Source organism: Rhinatrema bivittatum, chromosome 7 (assembly GCF_901001135.1).
Source record: "Rhinatrema bivittatum chromosome 7, aRhiBiv1.1, whole genome shotgun sequence".
NCBI lineage: Eukaryota > Metazoa > Chordata > Amphibia > Gymnophiona > Rhinatrematidae > Rhinatrema > Rhinatrema bivittatum.
Window position 1 is genome coordinate 240896232 of NC_042621.1, and position 21798 is coordinate 240918029.

At 43.4% G+C, this 21798-nt stretch overlaps 1 protein-coding gene and 1 long non-coding RNA gene across 2 annotated transcripts in view; one reads left to right on the plus strand and one right to left on the minus strand.

Annotated features, from left to right (window-relative positions):
- Positions 1-20804, plus strand: part of LOC115095811 (transcription elongation regulator 1-like protein) — a 112707-nt gene extending 91903 nt beyond the window's left edge. Inside the window, exon 5 of the mRNA XM_029609993.1 lies at positions 19884-20804. Within this exon, the coding sequence (XP_029465853.1) occupies positions 19884-20040 (157 nt within the window). The 3' untranslated portion in view covers positions 20041-20804. The remainder of the gene's footprint in view (positions 1-19883) is intronic.
- LOC115095812 overlaps positions 19878-21798 on the minus strand; it is a 389662-nt gene continuing 387741 nt past the window's right edge. The window contains exon 5 of the long non-coding RNA XR_003857883.1: positions 19878-19989. This is a non-coding gene — a long non-coding RNA (uncharacterized LOC115095812). The remainder of the gene's footprint in view (positions 19990-21798) is intronic.

The window sequence follows — 21798 nt, forward strand, 5'->3', positions numbered from 1 at the left end:
TACACAGCTAGGCTATTTTATAACATGCGCACTTAGACATGCATATGTTATAAAATAACTGTGTCTCTGAACACGGGCCAAAGAATGTGCACCCACACACTGGTTTAAAAGTTACTGTCACTGGGCCTCATTTAATAAACCACGAAAGTTTATCATGGAAGGGGAAAAATATAATGGAGAGAGGAGCATTCCTATGATATTTTGCCTCCCCCCAGTAAAATATTGTGATAGATTCCCTGCGATAGTTTTTCTTGTGGAAAAATTCCTCAAGAAAAAATATTGCAGGGAAATGGAGAAATGTACAATGTTGTCACCGTTTGCTTGGGGTGCTATCATTTTAAAGGGCCAGTACAGTCCAAACAAACACCACCATGGCAAAACACTCTGGGGGTCTGTGTAGAGCCCACCCACTTCCTTGCTGTTTCTAGAGGTGGCTCAGCAGGGGCAAAAGTGCAGAAAAATGTAAAACTTGTGTGGTAACACCTCACCCCGTAGCCAAACCCGTCCCCTTCACATAAAACTCAGCCCCCCAGGTTCAACTAATCACCCCCCCAAGGGCTTCCTAACCCCTGGATCCCTCTGGCCCCCCACCTTAAATCAATTCCCTGGTAATCTAGTAGTCCATCATCTCCCCCCCCCCCCAATAACTTAGAGACCATCCCTGATTGTCTAGTGGGTATCCTTGTATTTATTTGGACCAGGAGTGTCCCTTAGGCTCCAGATTGATCAATGCCATTTTCCAAAATGGCACTGGTTGACCTTTGCCCCTTTCATGGATAAGTGGGGGTGAGATCAGGGGTCTACATAGACCCCCAGGTGGAATTTTACATGGCAGGGAAGTGTTTGGGTCACTACTAGCTCTTTAATTTTCATGCCGGGTAATGTTCATTATGTCCCGATGCTCCTGTGGAAAATTAGTTACTTTCCGGGAAATAATATGGCTCCGGCAAACCATGTTATTTTATTAGTATCTGTTTTGCATGCATTTGAAAAGTTTATGTATGAAAATCACATGCAAAGCAACTCATTTTAATATGGGTGGGGTTTTGACCAAAATATCACATATCATCACAAATATTATGCAATATCACCACAATTGTTCAATGTAATTTCCACCTGCTGTTATACTGTAAACCGATAAGATGTCACTACGAATATTGGTATAGAAAAGTTTTTAAATAAATAAAATACATAAATATGGGTATACCATGTGATAAACTGGGTTTTAGGTGCGATAAATGCTGTTTTTCACAACTTAGTTAATGACCCCCTTATGATGAAAGACATAAAAAAAACATGCAAACTATGTTAATCAGTTCATCTGCTAAGAATACACAATTTAAAAAATACATTAAATGTCAGTAACTAACAAAATAAGGCAAGTAACTTATCACTATCAATACCTTTCCCATTTTTTTACTAATATTTCAGATATCTGAGAAAATTCTGAAGGTCAGATTTAGGGGTAGATTTTTAAAAATATGTGCGCAAGGGGGGGGGAATATTGCAAAATTGCGCAGCGACGAGATCGGGGTCTTCCCCAGTTCTCTCCCAGTCTGCTCCAATTAAGGCCACTTTGACATTCAGAGTGTGACGTACGAACAGAACAGTACACACTTGTGAAGATCTGATGACCTTCGGAGTGAGTAAACTCACCCCCGGAACTTTCCTAACCCCTACCCTATCCTCCCTTCCCCTTCCCCTCTCCTCCCCACCCTCTAAAACCCTTTTTTTATTTTTGTTACCTTTTATTTTGCAAGTTACTTCAGGGCCCGACCTGAAGTAATTTGAACGCGCCGGCAGATGTTACCTGGGTAACATCAAACTAGGTTGAGAGAACATTGCACAAATCTCATCTTTGGGGGTGTTTCCTCACTCCGAAGGTCATCAGATCTTCACAAGAGTGCACTGTTCCGTTCATACGTCACACTCTGAATGTCAAAGTGGCCCCTAACCTCTACACTAATACCTAAACCTCACCTCGAGTAGCTAGGTGGGCCTGAAATAGAGGTATAAATACCTACCTTGCATGAGGGCCTTATAGCTAGGTGCGCTATCTCTCTCTCTCTCACTCTCTCTCTTTCTTTCTCTCTGTCTCTCATATGATAAAGCCATATCACACAGCTTATCACAAATGAAAAGGCATATCACACAGCTTATCACAAATGAAAAGGCACGTTAAAGCCGTGCGATATGGTTTCACAAATTGTTGGCCACAAATCCCACCCAAAACTCCTCCCCTTTTCCTAATGTGCTTCGCACCATGCGTTAAGGTGTTTTTCGCATGCAAAACACCATATAGTACTTTGATAAATGACCCCCCATAGTTTGGAAATAGTGTATCTCTTGTTCAAGGGTTTAATTTCCTGCAACTTCTAGAAGACCAAAGATGTGCTCTTTCAAAATTGTGCAATGAAAGTGACTGGTGAACTTTTCACATTTCTTTACCCAACACACAGATTTGGTCATACAGTGTTTTAAATTTCTTTCCCAACCCCTTCCAGTACAACTTCATAATCTTTTTTAAAGATATCTTGATAACTATGACACAGATTTATCACTTCATGAAAACCAACTGTGTCAAACAATTTTGCTGCTCATTCTTTTAATGGAAAATGCAGGTATTCTAGCTTCTTTGTCACACTATTTGTTATGGTTGTGGACCCTTGGTCTGGAGCGAGTGGTGGTGAACACTGAGGGATTGCCCTCAATGGGTCTCGTTTCCGGAAGGTGGAGCTGGTGGGGTCAACCCGGCTGGACCTTCACCTATACCAGCCCTCGCTCCATGAAGGTTGGGCCCTTGGGTGCCGGGGCCAGCAGGACTTAGGTGTGGGTACATTGAGGAAGAAGATGAAGCTGAGAATGAAGATAGGGTCGGAGGTCCGGGTCTGGGCTGGCAGCGAAGGAGCAGAACGGAGTCCAAGCTGAAGATCCGGGGAGGCAGCAGACAGACAAGAATGAAGTACCAGGCCAAGGGTCGAGACGGGCAGCAGACAAGCAGAGACGAGAAGACAAGCCGAGGTCAAACCAGGAGATCAAGGGTCACAGGAACTGAGGATCAAGCAGAAGGCCAGAGACTGGAATGAAAGCACAGACAGGAAGGCAGGAACTGGAATACCGGGACCGGAATCAGGAACACAAGGACTGGAGAAGCAGGAACAGGATCAAGGCATGAACCAGGAACGAAGACATTAGGAACAGCAACTAGCACTCTGAGGAGATGACCTGTTGCAAAGGCAAAGGACTGCAGGCTGCTGTGGGATTTAAATACCCCTCCCTTATGATGTCATCTTCTGGGGCCGGGCCGAGTTTTCCTGCCGCGGCCCTTTTAAAGGATGGGGCCTCCCACGCGCGCGTGCCTAGGAAGAGCCCCCGCTGTACAGAGGAGGATGGCGTTCATGGCCATGCTGTAGGCCGTGGTTGGCCTGCCGTGGAGCGGGTCATGCTGCACCGGGCTGCAGTGGAGACGGGTGGAGGAGCAGGTAGGGGGGACTGGCCGGGAGCCGCAACAGTATCCCCCCCCCTTATGTCCCCTCACAGAAGGGCCGGTCTTGCCTGGGTGTGTGCGATGGAAGTGCTGGAGTAAGGATTTGCCCAAGATATTGGATGATGGTTCCCATGAGCTCTCTTCAGCACCAAAGCCTTCCCAGGCGATCAAATATTCCCACGCCTGTGATTCCAACGGACATCTAAAATATCCTGGACCTGGTAGATAGTGTCATGTTCAGACACCACTTCTGGAGGCTTGGGTGGATCAGCGTGGAAAGGAGAGAGTATCAAGGGCTTCAATAGAGATACATGAAAGGAATTATGTATCCGGAGACTGGTGGGAAGTCGTAAGCGGTAGGTCACTGGATCCAGGCGTTCACTGATAGAGAAAGGTCCAATGTACCTTGAAGCCAGTCTCATAGAAGGGACCCTAAGACAGATGTGGTGGATACTGAGCCAAACCAGGTCCCCCGGGTTGAAGAGAGGAGCAGGGCGATGGTGCTTGTCAGACACCCGTTTGGCAGAATTGGCAGCTTTCACCAGATTAGCATTGGTAGACTTCCATAGGTAGTGCAGTTGTTCAGCCGTGAGCTGAGCTGCTGGAGAAGATACGGAGAGATGCAAAGGCAAGGGAGGTCTTGGATGTTTGCCATACATGACTTGGAAGGGAGAAGCACCAGTAGCGGAGTGCATATGAGAATTGAGCGAAAACTCTGCCCATGGCAATAGCATGGCCCAGTCATCATGGTGGCTCCCTACAAACGAGCGGAGGAAGGTCTTCAATCCCCGGTTAACCCGTTCAGCTTGTCCATTCCCTTGAGGGTGGAAGGCTGTAGTGAAATACAACTGCACCCCGAATGTTTTGCATGAATTAGGGACCACGATCAGATTCAATGTGCCAGGGGAGGCCTTGTATTTGAAAGATATGCAGGGTAAACAACCGTGCCAACTCAGGGGCCGACGGCAGCTTGGGTAGAGGTATAAAGTACGCCATCTTGGAGAACCTGTTGACTACTACCCATATCAACGTGTTGCTGGAAGAGATGGGCAGGTCTACCATGAAGTCCGTGGAGATGTGGGTCCATGGTACCCGTGGAGCTGGGAGAGGCTGTAGGAGTCCCCACGGCCGGCCAGACAGTGGCTTTTGTTGGGTGCATGTCAGACAGGAACTGACATAGGCACGAACATCCTGAGTCATACGAGGCCACCAATAATAACGGGACAACAAATCCAAGGTTCGTGCTCTGCCTGGGTGTCCAGCGGTGAGGGAATCATGAGCCCAAGATAGAACCTCGGTTCGAAGGCGGAGTGGGACCACCATCTTCCCTGGAGGTACCATATCCATGACGGCTAGTAGGACCTTGGCAGGGTCCAGAATATAACGAGGTAGGTCCAGGGCCAGAGGAACCACTAAGCGAGCTAGGCCTGTGCCTAGGGTAACGCGATTTAGGGGGCGCCGTGGCAGGTGGCAAAATTTTGAAAGGGAAAAAAGTGCCCTTTCAAAATTCTGCCAGCCCCCGCCTCACCGTGCAACCCTCTCGATGCCCCCCTTGTGGTCAATGGAGGCCCCTACCATGTGACAGGGGCCAACCAATGGCACCGGTAGCCCCTGTCACATGGTAGGGGTTAAAGGCCACCGGCGCCATTTTGGTTAGTGGCAGCTGAGGCCCCGGGAGCAGCAGATTGCTCCCAGGCACCCACCTGGACCACCAGGTATTTTTAAAGTTTTCTTTTAGGGAGGGGAGGAGGAGTCGAGGCGGCGCAAGGCTGAAGGTGCCTAGGGTGCCCAATCCCCTTGCACCGGCCCTGGGTAGGTCTGGTGTGTCTTCAGCCTCATGAAGTCTAGACAGGGCATCTGCTTGGGCATTTTTTATTGCGGGACGATAGCATAGTACAAAGTTGAAACGGCTGAAGAAAAGGGACCAGTGGGCCTGGTGTGAGTTCAGACGCTGTGCTTTGCTGAGGTATTCTAAATTTTTGTGGTTAGTGTAGACCGTGATGGGGTGTTGCGCCCCCTCCAACCATTGTCTCCATTCTTCAAAGGCCATCTTTATGGCCAACAGCTCCTTGTCTCCAATTCTGTAGTTTTTTTCTGTGGGACAAACTTTGCGGGAGAAGAAGCAACAGGGGAGTAAAGCCCCTTGGCTGGAGTGCTGACTAAGGACCTCCCCTATGGCTATGTAGGAGGCATCAACCTCCACGATGAACGGGTAAGCCGGATCTAGGTGGTGGAGACAGGACTCTTGCAAGAAAGACCTCTTTAATTCTTCAAAGGCTTGGACAGCCTCAGTGGCCCAATGCTTGGTGTCAGAACCCTTCCTTGTTAGGGCTGTGAGTGGTGCAACAATATGGGAATACCGTGGGATGAAGTTCCTGTAAAAGTTGGCGAAGCCAAGGAATCACTGCAATGAATAAAGTCCCACCGGTTGCAGCCACTCCCGGATGCTGGTTAGCTTGTCCGGGTCCATTTGGAAGCAGGAGGTGGAAACGATAAAGGCCAAGAAGGGCAAGGACTCCTGTTCGAAAAGACATTTCTCTAATTTCGCGAACAGGCGATGTTCTCTTAGGTGTTATAGAACCTGACGGACGTTGGTACGGTGCGTAGTAAGATCTTTAGAGTAGATCAGAACGTCATCAAGGTAGACGATTACTCCATTATGAAGCATATCCCTAAAGACTTCGTTCATAAGGTTTTGAAAAATCACTGGCGTGTTACATAGTCCAAACGGCATTACTAAGTACTTGTAATGACCATTGCGCATATTGAAGGCAGTCTTCCACTCACCCCGGGCTTTATTCAAACCAGATTGTAGGCCCCACGAAGGTCCAATTTCGTAAAAACTCTGGTTCCTTGGAGATGGTCCAAGAGTTCTGGAATAGGTGGGAGTGGATAGCGGTCCCTGCGAGTGATAGCATTGAGTCCGTGGTAGTCAATGCAGGGTCTTAACAAGCCATCCTTCTTGGCTACAAAAAAGAATCCTGCACCGGCTGGACACTTAGAAGGATGAATAAACCGCCTGTCAAGAGTCTCTTTAATGTATTGAGACATTGCTTGAGTCTCGGACAGAGATAGCGGGTACACCCATCCATGGGGCGGAACTGTGTTGGGCATGAGATCAATGGTGCAATCAAAGGGGCGATGCTCCGGAAGAGTCTCTGCCTCCTCTTTGGAGAATACGTTGGAGAAGTCAGCGTACTGTGGAGGTAGAGGAAGGGCAGTAGCTGCAAGTAATAGCTGAGGTTGGGGCATCTGGTGTAGGCAGGTAGCAAAGCAGTTGGACCCCAAGCAGCAATTTGGAGTGTCTTCCAGTCGATGGTAGGCAAGTGTTTCTGCAACCAAGGAAGACCCAGCACCACTGGGTGAATGGCCTTTTCTAGGATGAAGAAGGATATTTCCTCCTTGTGGAGAACTCCAGAATGGAGGGTCACTGGAGCAGTGCAGAGAGTGACTTGGCCAGGAAGCGGATCACCCTGGATAGATGAGACCAGTAGTGGCGGGGTGCGACGAAGCACGGGGAGTTGCAGTTGGTGTACCAGTTTGGCCAGAATTAAGTTTCCTCTGGACCCGGAGTCAATGAAGGCTAGGGTCGTAAAGGATCCTCCAGGAAACTGGAGCGTGACAGGAACTGTGCATTGAGGAGCAGGATTGATGCAGCCTAGGCTCAGCTCCCCAGTGACACCTAGGCCCGAGAGTTTCCCGGACGCTCCAGGCATTGGGCCAACAGGTGATCCTTGTAGCCGCAGTATAGGCAAAGTCCGAGGGATTTGCGGTGTTGTTTCTCCTCCGTGGTTAAATGGCTTCGGCCCAGCAGCATGGGTTCCTCCCCACGTTCCAGCAGAGTCTCAGGGGCAGCTGGGGAGACCAAGGGATGAGAGAAGGTCGGTGCCAATGGCACTGTTCGGCATGCCGGTTTTAGTTCTTTCATGCACTGCTGAAGTCGCCGGTCAATCCGACCTGCCAGGTCGATTAGCGCCTCCAGTTCATCCTTTATGCATGAGGACAGCCCCTCGAGAAAGATGCTGCGCAGGCTGTCTTCCCGCCAACCTAGCTCGGAGACCAGGGTGCGGAATTCCACAGCAAATTCGGCCAGCGTGCGAGAACCCTGGCGGAGATGAAGCAGTTCCGAGGCGGCAGTGGACTGATGACCAGGATCATCAAACACCTGGCAAAAAGTTTGAACGAACCGGGACAGGTCTCCAAGCACCATATCCCCGCGTTCCCACAGCGGAGAGGCCCAGGCCAGGGCCTTGCCATCCAGCAGGGACAGGATGCATGTGGTTTTGACCTGGTCAGTTAGGAACTGCGTGGGTTGGAGAGGGAATGTCATGAAACAGTGGTTCAAAAACCCTCGGCATTGCTTCGGATCCCCGGCGTAATGAGGTGGAGCAGGCAAATGTAGCAATGGAGACGGTGAAGAGGGAATCACTGGAGGAGGGGCAGCTGCCCTGGGTCTGGAAGCAGGCTCCAGACGATTAGCTAAGCACTCAACCGTAGCAGACAAGACTTCAAGGCATTGCTGCTGCTGCTGCAAGCATTGGGAGAATCCCAGAATGACCTGTAGACCGGACAAGCCCACCGGGTCCATGGCCTTTGCAAACTGTTATGGTTGTGGACCCTTGGTCTGGAGCAAGTGGTGGAGACCACTGAGGGATTGCCCTCAATGGGTCTTGTTTCCGGAAGGTGGAGCTGGTGAGGACAACCCGGCTGGACCTTCACCTATACCAGCCCTCATTCCCCGCAGGTTGGGTCCTTGGGTGCCAGGGCTGGTGGGACTTAGGTGCGGGTGCCTAGAGGAAGAAAATGAAGCTGAGGCTGAAGACAGGGTTGGAGGTCCGGGTCTGGGCTGGCAGTGAAAGAGTGGAACGGAGTCCAAGCTGAAGATCCGGGCAGGCAGCAGATAGGCATGAGTGAAGTACCAGGCTAAGGTTCGAGACAAGCAGCAGCAAGCAGAGACGAGAAGACAAGCCGAGGTCAAACCAGGAGATCAAGCTAAGGATGGGGTCACAGGAACTGAGGATCAAGGAGAAGGCCGGAGAGTGGAATGAAGGCACGGACAGGAAGGCAGGAACTGGAATGCCGGGATCGGAATCAGGAACACAAGGACTGGAGAAGCAGGAATGGAACCAGGAACAGGATCAAGGCAGGAACAGGAACAAAGACGTCAGGAACAGCAACTAGCACTCCGAGGAGACGACCTGTTGCAAAGGCAAAGGACTGCAGGCTGCTGTGGGGTTTAAATACCCCTCCCTTGTGATGTCATCTTCCAGGGCTGGGCTGAGTTTTCCCGCCGCAGCCCCTTTAAAGGGTGGGGACTTCCCCGCGCGTGCACCTACGGAGAGCCCCCACCGGACGGAGGAGGACAGCGTTCATGGCCATGCTGTAGGCTGTGTTCGGCCTGCCGCAGAGCAGGTCGTGCCGTGCCAGGCTGCAGTGGAGACAGGCTGAGGAGCAGGTAGGGGGGACCAGCCGGGGAATGCCACGGCCGGGAGCTGCAACACTATTAAATTACATTTTTATATTTTTTATGTCTCAAAAGCTATTCTTAATGATCAATGGCCTCAGGTGATATAAGATGATACATGATTTGCATGGTGTTAATCATGAATATGCTAAATAAGTGTCTGAAGATAAAAAATGCAATTTATATTCAGTGAAAGCTTATACAAAGGAAAATAATAGTTTTCATTAACTAAAGTGATTAATGCTGTTCTGAGTTGCCTTTATAAAACAATATTCCTAGCAACATGTTCAGCAACAGTCCAACCTTCCTGTAACTTAATGAATAACTACTGAGTCAAGAACCTGCATTCTATTGTAGATTATTAATTTAGGGGGTCTCTTCTCACTTTGTGATAAACAAAGATTCTGTGCAGTTTTCAAGTGGTAGATTTAATTTTTTGTGAAACTATTAATAACTGAATTTATGATCAAATGCATGGTTACAATTTAACACCTGTGGTTTTCAGGCAAAATTAAGACATTTCTTTAAATAATCATATATTTCAAACATCTGGAGTTTAATGATGTCTAATTTTCTACAGAATGCCAACCATTGAAAGACATGTGGATATAAAAATATAGTTTGAGATACACTCTACCCATTTAAATTTTATGAACCTTCATTTTACCCCATGAGCCTAGATCACATTATTAAGTATTCATTTATATTATTCCTAGCACCAAAATATCAGAGAACACTCCTGGAAAAAAAAAGCATTTATGTTAATCTATTTTAGATCATGGATTATCATATCAAAATTGCCAAATTAAGTCAAACCAAAGTTGATGAGAGCCAAAAATAGACCTAGTTTTCAAAATATGTACACTGAATATTCTTCAGAAGGGCAATTTTCAAAGCCATTTTACCAGGTAAATACAGACTTACTAGGCTAATAAGCCAGCACTTATCCTTGGGATTGAGATAGAAGAAATAGATCAACTATTGAGGATCTGCTGGGTATCTGCAACCTGGATAGACTACTGTTGAAGACAAGATGCTGGGCTCAGTGGGATTTGTTCTGACCAAGCATGGCATGCCTTATGTTCTTATGGCTGAAAATTGTCCTTCTCAAGAAACTACCCAGGTAATTTATCTTTAAAAATTAGTTATAAAGTACATATTCTGAATCTGCACGAGGTATTGATAATTGACCCTCACTAGATGTATTTGTAAGTAGGTGGTCATAGAATAAGACTAATTTGAATAGCTTGCTTACCCTCAAAGCTAGGCTTGTTTGTGGCCCTCCACTGCCATTATTTAATAGTAGTTATGTTTAATAGGGATGTGCATTCGTTTGCAACGAAATAGGAAATAGAGACGATATTTCCTATTTCGTTGCGGTTCGGGGGCCCAATGAAACGATAAGAAAACCCACGAAATTTCAAGTGGTTTTCTTATCATTATTTTAGGGGGGAGAAAGGGTACATTAAAAAAACAAAAAAATCCAGACTTGCCCGACCCCCCCCCCCCCCCTTCCCCGAAAGTCCCTGGTGGTCCAGCGGAGTCCCGGGAGTGATCTCCCCCTCTTTGGCTGTCGGCTGCCAGTAATCAAAATGGCGTTGATGGCCCTTTGCCCTTACCATGTGATGGGGCTATTGGTGCCATTACTCGGCTCCTGTCACATGGTAGGAGCAATGGATGGCCTGCACCATTTTTTAAGATGTCTGCAATGGCCACTGTGTTGCAGGCCTCTGGCCCTGCCCCCGCCTTGCCCCCGGACCGCCCTGCCCCCACCCCACCCCTGGACCGCCCCTTTAGTAAAGCCCCAGGACTTACACATGTCCTGGGGCTTTACACGCATCGCCGGGCCTTTATAAAATAGGCCTGGTGCACATAACCTTTTTAAAATCTGGCTTATTGTTTACTACCACATGCTGAAGAAGAAATACAAAGCTTCTTGTGCATGCTCAGAGTGCAGTGAGGGTATGTCAGTGTCACTTGATTCACATTACAAAACCAATAAGATGAAAAAACAATTCATTATCAGTTCTTCAACAAAAACACCTGAAAACTCAAATAACATAGTTAACATTTGACAGAGAATCGAAACTAGAAATCAGTCACATCACTGCTAAAATTAAACCTGCTACTCACCCACATGACCCAACACCAGCCAGTTCCTTGATACAACATTTATGACTCCAACAATCACAACCTTAATTAAGCAATCACTATCAGAAGGAATTATACCACATGGACTAAAACAAATAATGATAATGCCAATCCTAAAAAATAAGACTGGAAGAACTGATGATTGGGACAACTATTGTCCAATTCCCAACTTGCTGTTTCTCACAAAACATTTTGTGAAAGCAGTGTTATCCTAACTTGTAAATCACCTGGAAGATCAAAATATTCTCTACCCAAATCAATTTGGGTTAAGGAAACATCACTCAACTGAGACATTATTCCTCTCATTAACAGACTTTGTTTTACGAGGGCTTGACACTAATGAATCTTATTGCCTTGAGCTAATTGACTTAACAGCTGCCTTTGACACTGTGGATCATAACCTGTTATACCATCAGATGAGAAACATAGGGATTGACGGCATGGTTCTCAGATGGTTCACTTAATTTCTATCTAACAGAAAATTCCAAGTCAAACTAGGCAACCATATATCTGATCCTTTCCAATGTGATACAGGGGTCCCTCAAAGCTCAGCCCTTTCAGCAACTCTATTCAATACTTACATGTTCCCACTGTGTAAATTGCTAACTAACTTCTTGTGTGCTGACGACTTACAGTTTTACATCCAATTCTTCAGATCATTCAAAAACACAGCTTCGATACTCTTGACCTATATAAAAGCAAAACAACATGTACTATTGCAGCTTAAACTGACATTAAACCCTAAAAAGTTTGAAATCATTTGGCTGAGTAGAAACTCATCAACAGTTAAACCACCTGCCCTTGACCTGGGTAATTTTCAAATTAATCCCTCAAATAAAGTACGGGATTTAAGTGTACAGCTGAATGAGAACCTCACAATGAAAATGCACATCAGTAAATTAATTAAGACAGGTTACACCAAGTTGTATATACTACATCAGTTGAAACCATTATTAACTTTTGCAGACTTCTGTACTGTATTGCAAGCTCTAATCTTCTCAAACCTTACTCCTTACTACTAGGTCTTCCAGCAATTCACTTAAAACCACTACAACTATTACAAAATGCTGCAGCAAGACTATTATTAGGATTTAGGAAATATGATCACATTACTCCCTCACTGATATCACTACATTGGTTACCAATTCAATCCAGAATTTACTATAAAGTATTAACGATAATATTCAACATAATTTACTCCAATAACACTGGCTTATTAGGAGTGACACTAGAACCTTACAATCCTCAATGAACACTAAGATTTCAAAATAAAGGACTTTTGTCTATTCACACATCTGACTCAAATAAGAGATTGAGTGCTTTCAATAATGGGTCCAACGCTCTGGAATTAACTACCTGAGACGTTACATATTTTACCAGATAGAAAGAGATTTAAATGTGAACTAAAAACATGGCTTTTCAAAAATATATATAACAATTTAAAACATCAGAATATATAGAACTACAAAAGCAAGTAGGACAAAAATAATAATCGAATCATGAAGAATAAATCAAATGAGAGAATGCAAGACTCTCAAAACAACTCACTGATTAAGATGTGAAAACTATCATTTTATTTTAATTATCCATACTATTTGGCTTATGTACTAGATCAGTTTTAATATGTACTAGATAATTTCTCTTGATAGACATCAATACCTGACTATGAATACCCCTCCTCTGTAACCAATCTTTTAGGGCCATTCATAAAAATGCGTTATGGTGTTAATGCCTGCAATAACGTCATAATGCATGTGATATTTATCGCAGCACACAGTGCGAATGCAAATTTTTCAAATTTATTCAAAGGGGCAGGATTGGGGAGGGGTTTGGGCGGGATCAATCAAAATGAGGGGCATTATCCCACCATGCGATAGCATAATGCATTCTTTTAATGCTGGAAATAACTACACCTTTTTTCCTAGTGTTAATCTGTGCGATATGTCTGAAATGGCCAAAACGCAATTCGTGATAATATTGCATATTCTCCCCTAAATTAATAAAAATGCAATAATTATTGCATGGATAATGCCCATGATAAGGAAAAGGGGTGTGGCTATGATAAATTTAGAATTACCGTACCATCTTAGTGTTTTGCATAGGTAGTTTATTGCAACATGTGTTAAAGATTTTGCATGCTGCAATACTTGTACTTTGCTACTTGTGAAGTGCCCAGACAGGCATTTTAAGAGAGAGAGAGAGAGAGAGAGAGAGAACAAACCTCTTTATAAGGCTTTCATATTAGGCAGCAATTTATATCACTGTAGGAGGGCCAGCTAGTAACTTGAGGTGAGGTTTTGGTGATGGTCTTGGATTTTGGGGCCAGTTTTACATGCAGAATAAGACGTACGAACAGCACAGTAGACCCTCGGTGAAGATCTGACAGGATTTGGAGTGAGGAAAGTCAGACTAAGATTAGATTACTTCAGTGTTCTCTCACCCTAGCTTGATAGTACCTTGGTAGAGAGTCCATCAAGCTAGGGTGAGTAAACATTGTAGAAATCTCATCTTTGTGTGACTTTGCACACTCCAAATCACATCAAATCTTCACCGAGGTCTACTGTGCTGTTCATATGTCTCACTGAACATGTAAAACTGGCCCCAAAACTCTAGACACCACCCAAACCTCACCTCGAGTTACTAGCTGGCCCTTCTATAGTGATATACCGTATTTTTCACTCCATAAGACGCACCTGACCATAAGACGCACCTAGGATTCAGAGGGGGAAAATTAAAAAAAAAAAAATTTGTGCTAAACTGGCTCCGTCCCTGGGCATCTGTGCGTCTTATGGAGCAAATTAGGGGCTTGCATAACTTTTTTTTTTCTCCCCATTTTGTTTTCAGGTCTGGGGAGGGCCATTTCGGTCCACTCCCCAGATCAGAAAACTTTTCTTTCTCTGGGACCCCCCCCCAAATAAAAACCCCATCCCAACCCTTTAAATTAATTAACAACCCCCCACCCTCCTGACCCCCCTTCAAGACCTGCCAAATTAATTTACTACAACCCCCCACCCTCCTGACCCCCCCAAGACCTGCGAAAAGTCCCTGGTGGTCCAGCGGGGGTCCAGGAGAGGTCCAGGAGCGATCTCCTGGGCTTGGGCCGCTGGCTGCCAGTAATCAAAATGGCGCCGATGGCCCTTTGCCCTTACTATGTCACTGGGGCCGACCAATGGCAGCGGTAGCCCCTGTGATATCGTAAGGGCAAAGGGCCGTCGGCTGCCAGTAATCAAAATGGCACCGAGGGCCCTTTGTCCTTACTATGTCACAGGGGCTACCGCTGCCATTGGTCGGCCCCAGTGACATAGTAAGGGCAAAGGGCCGTCGGCGCCATTTTGATTACTGGCAGCCAACGGCCCTTTGCCCTTACTATGTCACAGGGACTACCGCTGCCATTGGTCGGCCCCAGTGACATAGTAAGGGCAAAGGGCCATCGGCGCCATTTTGATTACTGGCAGCCGATGGCCCAAGCCCAGGAGATCGCTCCTGGACAGCTCCTGGACCCCCACTGGACCACCAGGGACTTTTGGCAGGTCTTGTGTGGGTCAGGAGGGTGGGGGTTGTAGTAAATTAAGTTGGCAGGTCTTGGGGGAGTCAGGAGGGTGGGAGGGGTTTGTTAGATTTTTAGTTTTTTTTTTTATATTCACTCCATAAGATGCACATACATTTTCTCCCCACTTTTCGGGGAAAAAAAGTGCGTCTTATGAAGCGAAAAATACAGTAAATAGTTCACTAATATGCAAACCTTATACAGAGTGTCTCTCTCTTTCTCTCCTTCTCTCTCTCCCTCCCAAGTAGCAGCATGCAAAAACTTTAACACACATTGTAATAAACTACTATGCCAAGATAGCATGTGGTAATTCTAATATTATCATAGCCCTGCCCCTTTTCCTTATCATGGGCATTATCCATGCAAAAATTATAGCATTTTGATGAATCTAGGGGTTTGTTTGTTGAGTTATAATTATGAATGTCATTTTGTAAACCATTATGACCTATACATGGAACAACAGTATATAAAGGAGTAGATTTTAAGAGGTACATGTGGGCATACATGTTCGCGTGCTACCCGGCGCGCACACATGTACACCCGACTTTATAACATGCGCACGCAGGTGTGCGCATGTTATAAAATTGGGATGGGTGTGCTCAAGGGGGTGCACAATTGTGCACCTTGCGTGCACCGAGCCAGGCTGCCTTCCCCCGTTCCCTCCCTACCCCCACCCCACCTTCCCTTCCCTTCCCCTACCTCCGCTGCCCTTTCCCTCCTACCTTTTTCTATTTTTTTTCTTGTTGTAAAACTTACTTCAGCTCTGGGGCTAAAATAACTGCTGGCGCGCAATCCCCGCCACAGCGGCAAATGGCCGCTGTGCCGGTAGCGTCTGACCCTGCCTCTTACCCCTTTTGAAAATAGGCCCGGCGCGAGTAACCTTTTGAAAATCCAGCCCAAAATGTCTAAATAAATAAATAAATAAATAAATAAATAAATAAATAAATAACAGCTCTAGACTAGTTAAAAAGATGGTTCATTGCAGTTTGTTGTCTGTATGGTTTCCTTGTCAACTTGTCTGCCTCAACTCTGACAAGGCTGTGAGGTAACAGAAGCGCAAATTGGTTGCTATAATTATCAGTTGGTTTTTTTTTGCTTAGCAGTTTTATTTATGTTTAGATTTGTTATATACCACCTATATTAGAACTACCATGCTAAGCAATGTACAATAAAACATGCATAATATAAACATACAATTGAATGGGCCGTAAACTTAAAAGGGAAGCATGAACAAATAGACAAAACAATTTTTTTGTCTCATTCATGGGACCTATTCATTTGTTTTGGGGGCAGGTAGAGGGTCTGTGAAGGATACAAAAATAGACTCATTCATCATGTTTTACCCATTTGTTTCAAATGAATGCACATCCCTACCCTCTACCCAAATCAAGGCCTCCTAAAAACCTGATGAAACACACTCAGTACTTCCTGTGCTACCGGTTTGGTTAATTTTTTCGCTTCCAAGAGATTAGCATGTCCAAACTTGCTGCAGCAATATGTGATTCCATATCTTCCTCCTCTAGATGTTTCTCAGTCATTCTTCCTTCATTAAACATCACTAACAGTCCCTCCAAACTCCCCAACTTTAGCCTCTATCTTCTTTCTTGCCTCCTTCCATTGCAGGTACTGCTGCAATTCAGACATCATGGATGACACTGGAAAATTGATTATGCTATTATCGGCTCATCTCATGAATCTTCCAATCCGCTGAGATGTCTCATATCTGCTGGGTAGCCATAGGTTGAAATTATGAAGTACCGCACTCATAGCATGTGATGTCCAGTGTGACTGGTGTATTAGTCACCCTGCAGAATTGACACTCCAGTCACGCCATGACTTGACCTTGTTCCAAACTCTCAGAAGTTTTCTATGGAAGTAGTATGCCATTGTTCTCTCTTTTCCATCATTCTTATAGCTTTTCCAGCATGCTCTGCTTACCAGGTTCCACACTGCATCACACTTCTCATTGCATGGTCAACACCCTACAGTGCAACACCCTACCATGCATTAAGAACATAAGAACATGCCATACTGGGTCAGACCAAGGGTCCATCAAGCCCAGCATCCTGTTTCCAACAGTGGCCAATCCAGGCCATAAGAACCTGGCAAGTACCCAAAAACTAAGTCTATTCCATGTTACCATTGCTAGTAATAGCAATGGTTATTGTCTAAGTCAACTTAATAGCAGGTAACGGACTTCTCGTCCAAGAACTTATCCAATCCTTTTTTAAACACAGCTATACTAACTGCACTAACCACATCCTCTGGCAACAAATTCCAGAGTTTAATTGTGCGTTGAGTGAAAAAGAACTTTCTCCGATTAGTTTTAATCGGAGAAAGTGCCCCCTAGTCTTTCTATTATCTGAAAGAGTAAAAAACCGATTCACATCTACGCGTTCTAGGCTTCTCATGATTTTAAACACCTCTATCATGTCCCCCCTCAGCCGTCTCTTCTCCAAGCTGAAAAGTTCTAACCTCTTTAGTCTTTCCTCATAGGGGAGCTGTTCCATTCCCCTTATCATTTTGGTCGCCCTTCTCTGCACCTTCTCCATCACAATTATATCTTTTTTGAGATGCGGCGACCAGAATTGTACACAGTATTCAAGGTCCGGTCTCACCATGGAGCGATACAGAAGCATTATGACATTTTCCGTTTTAATCACCATTCCCTTTCTAATAATTCCCAACATTCTGTTTGCTTTTTTGACTGCCGCAGAACACTGAACCGATGATTTCAATGTGTTATCCACTATGACACCTTGGGTAATAGCACCTAATATGGAACCTAACATTGTGTAACTATAGCATGGGTTATTTTTCCCTATATGCATCACCTTGCACTTGTCCACATTAAATTTCATCTGCCATTTAGATGCCCAATTTTTCAGCCTCACAAGGTCTTCCTGCAATTTATCACAATCTGCTTGTGATTTAACTACTCTGAACAATTTTGTATCATCTGCAAATTTGATTACCTCACTCGTCGTATTTCTTTCCAGATCATTTATAAATATATTGAAAAGTAAGGGTCCCAGTACAGATCCCTGAGGCACTCCACTGCCCACAGAAATAGGTGCCACATGATGAATCACTCTCCACACACAGAGATGCAACAGTTCTAGAGAGTTTTTCTAACTTACACAAACTGTAAACCGTCTTCTTATTTTACATATGATGACAACAGACCCTGTGGCCATCTTAAATTTCAATTTCCCACATTTGCACCAAAAGTCACTAATGTGCAAATCAGTCCAGAATATGATTTCAAATTCAAAGTCCATTGTTTGGACTGCCAATTTTGCAACCAGCACTACCCTAACTTCTTTAGAGCTTGTAGTCTCTCTGAGGCGGTAGGGTATTCCTTCCTCACCAGCTTTACCACACTCCATGCCTGTGTGCAGTCTAAATGGAACACTGAGTCCAACCATTTTGTTTATTTGCTTACACACATTTAACATGATACTTGAAATCACTCCAGCAAGGAGGCAGATGTTACAATTCAATCATATCCTGAACCAATGGTGCACCACAAAGTGGAAAACAAATCCCTGGTGCCTTCGTAATCTGAAACAGGCAACTGCTCAGCCATCCCAAGATACAATAAAAGTGGACAAATGCAACTCCTTGATACTAAAGAAAAATGGTTTGATCCAAACCTCAATGAAAAAGAATCAAATTAAGGCCTGGATTTATCAAAATGCACTAAACATCTCCTACCATAGAAAAAGGGGCATGTTTTATGGTAATAGGCAGTTTATCGCAATTTGCGCTAATACCTAATACCCAAGTTATCACAAATTGTGATAACTTTTTGGCACTTTAAGATAATGTGGTATTTCCTACATACAACCACTTGGGGGGGACTATGTTTACAATGTGAGAGAGAGAGAGAGAGAGAGCAAGAGAGAGCCTAGCCATAATACCTTCACACTAGATAGGTATTTATATCTCTATAGGAAGCCCACCTAGTAACTCGAGGTGAGGTTTAGGTATTAGTGTAGGGGTTAGGAGACTCTTTGACATTCAAAGTGAGACATACGAACAGAACAGTGCTCTCTTGTGAAGATTTGATGACCCTAGGAGTGAGGAAACTCACTCAAAGATGATATTTGTGAATGTTCTCAACCTAGCTTGATGGACAACGCTATTGAAAAAGGTGTAGCTAAAATCAGTGTTAAAGCTGTGCGATAGGGCTTTGCAAAATGGTTAACCCAGCCCACTCCCACCCCTAACTCCTCCTCTTTTTCGGATTTGCATCACACCATACGATATAGTGCTATTGCATGCGTTAAAGGCATTTTCAAATGCGTTAAAGGCGTTTTCGCATGCGTTAATGGCGCTTTTCGCATGCGATAAGCCCTTAACACATGTGAAAACGCCTTAGCGCTTTTTGATAAATGACCCTATAAATTTGCATAGTCTTCCTTGGAGCTTAGAATTGCTCTATAAGGAGCTGGTTGCTCTAAGACTGCATGCTGGAGAGAGAATATCTTGCAGTCCCTGAGCTCTCCAAAGAGTTACACAAAAAAAAAAAATATTTGGTGCATGCTCAGACAAAACCAAAGTATTAGCAACCCCACATAGAAGTATTAAAGCAGAACAGTTCAATAAGTACCTATGGGTTACTTATGGATTTACTAAAAATCCTTAAAATTTTCCCCCACAGATCCCAGTAAAATCCAAGGAAATTTGAAACAGATCCACAGAAGTCAAAATCAGGTTTTGCAAAGATTGATCTGGATTTCTGTGAATCCACTGCAGATTTTGCCAACATCTAGCTTCTCTCTGGAAATAATTTTGCAAGGGTTTTTCAAATGGGTTTACATCCCTAATATTAAATATCAACCTATAAATTAACAAGTAAATATAAAGGATACAACATATATAGCCATAAATAGTGTAAATCAAGAAGTTCCATATTTACCATGAATTGGAGAAATAACACTTGAGTACCAAGCAAAAATGTTTTATTAGTTTTTATTTATTATTTTCTTACGCTTATTGACCTTCTAGACAAATATTTGTGCAAAAGAAAATCTTATCCCTTTCTGTATTTATTATAAGAAAATAGAAAATGAAAATAACAAAGCCTAGAGATGTGCAAGTAAAATAAAGATACATTAGATGATTAGATATATACAGTAAAGTATAGAATATTTTAGATGATTCACTATATAAAGCTTTCTATGAAGGGCTGAATTTATTATATATATATATTTTTTATTTTTGCATAGGACTACATTCAAGGAATTTGCAGAGAAATATGGGCGAGATCAACGATTCCGACTTGTTCAGAAGAAGAAAGATCAGGAGCGTTTTTTTAACCACTTCATCCATTTACTTAAAAAAAGAGACAAAGAGAATAGAATGAGGCTGCGGAAGATGAGATAAAAAGATCAAACAAACTGAAATCTGCAATAACAATAAAAAATCAATACTGTGACTGCCATAGAAAATAAAATAAGACTTTTTGAAAAAAATTTGTTTTCTGGCTAGTGATCAGACAAGTAAAATACCAGGCATGATAGGATACAAGCTTTTCTTGTGATTCAGTAAACACAAGTTAAGTAAGGGTTTCTCTACAGAAATGTGTAGGACATTTTCAGTTCTCAGAGGATTAATCTGTTTCATATTGAAGCTCTCTTTTGTACAACATTCAAAGTTTAATGCATTTCTAATTGCCATGATATGTCAATCCCTTAATTGTTTTAATTATTCAAATTACTTGTAATATACACAAATTATAAATCCAGTGCAGATTTATAATTAAGCAGAAACAGATGCCATCTACAACTATCTCAAGATATTTCAAACATTTAAAGGGATTATCTTAAGCTTATTTTTTTGTAATTTTGCATATTAACATAAACTTGTCAGAAGTAAAGTGTTGTTGAAAAGTTCATTACTTTGTCACTATCCATATCTCTGTCTAGTTTTCTAAATAGTAACAATAATGTACTAATTATTAAATTCACAGTGCAAGTGTAAAAATATCAGCATATGTTCTAGAGAAAAAATTAGAAATTATTAGAGTTTCTGAAGACTGTGCTAAGTGTTTTAAGCACAAAAATGGCAAAAATGACAGCAACATGTCCATAACAGTAAAAAAATTATTTTGTAAAATCATGTCCTCAATATTTAAGTTATTTTTATTGTATGCTGACAGTTTGCATGAGATTTTTCTCATCAAATTTGTATAAACAGATATTTTAACTTTTTTATTAATAAATATTTTAAGTGAAGTGACTTTTTTCATTTCTTGTCTCTTGAAGTATCTGTACATTACTGTGTAGAATGACTACATTATGGCTTTCATACATTTTTGAAGGATGTAATGTATCCTCTGAACCATTCTGTGCAGATTTCAGTTATAATCCCATGCACTAGCCAGGAGCATATAGATGTGGGAACTTCAGAAATAGTCTAAAGTAACATTTACTAGCTGAGGTATGTATTTGCATTATATCTTGAAGAGAATCATGACTCATGATCCTTTGGCTGTGCTAGATGAGATGTGTCCTAGATTAAGAGGAGAAATGTCTCAATGCTTTCAAATTAAGGCTCATTACTCTCTTCACACCTCCTGCCCTTATAGTCACAGAGAGCAGGTTTAGGGTAAATTCTAACTGGATAAGAAACCCAAGAGTTGGAGGAGACCATTCTGCCAAAATAAAACTACTAGTTGTTTCCTTTTTGCTCATCATTATTACATATATTATAATGAACACCTAAGAAAGTATTCCAGAAGCCTCCAACATAACATTTATCAATTTAAATTAAGATATAGTTTTAACAGTTTTTCTTTTAAATAATTTCTTAATTAAAACAGCATTAATCGAGGTCAAGTGACGTAACTGAGCTGAGAAGATGCACACTACATTAGCTACAGGGACCATGGCTCGCGTAAATCCGCCCGGATTTACGCGAGCAGGGCTTTTAAAATCCGCCCGAAAATGTATAAATTATCGTACAGTTTTACCCCCTGCTAATTGATTAGCGCAAGTGAAAATGGACTTCTCTATTGTCTTCAATTTTTGAGACGGAGTCCTGAGTGAACTGGTGAAGTGCTAGAAGGTCTAGGTGATCTGGAATTAGACTGATTGATTTGGTGTAGGCATCTGCGAACTGGTGATTCCAATACAGGCACAA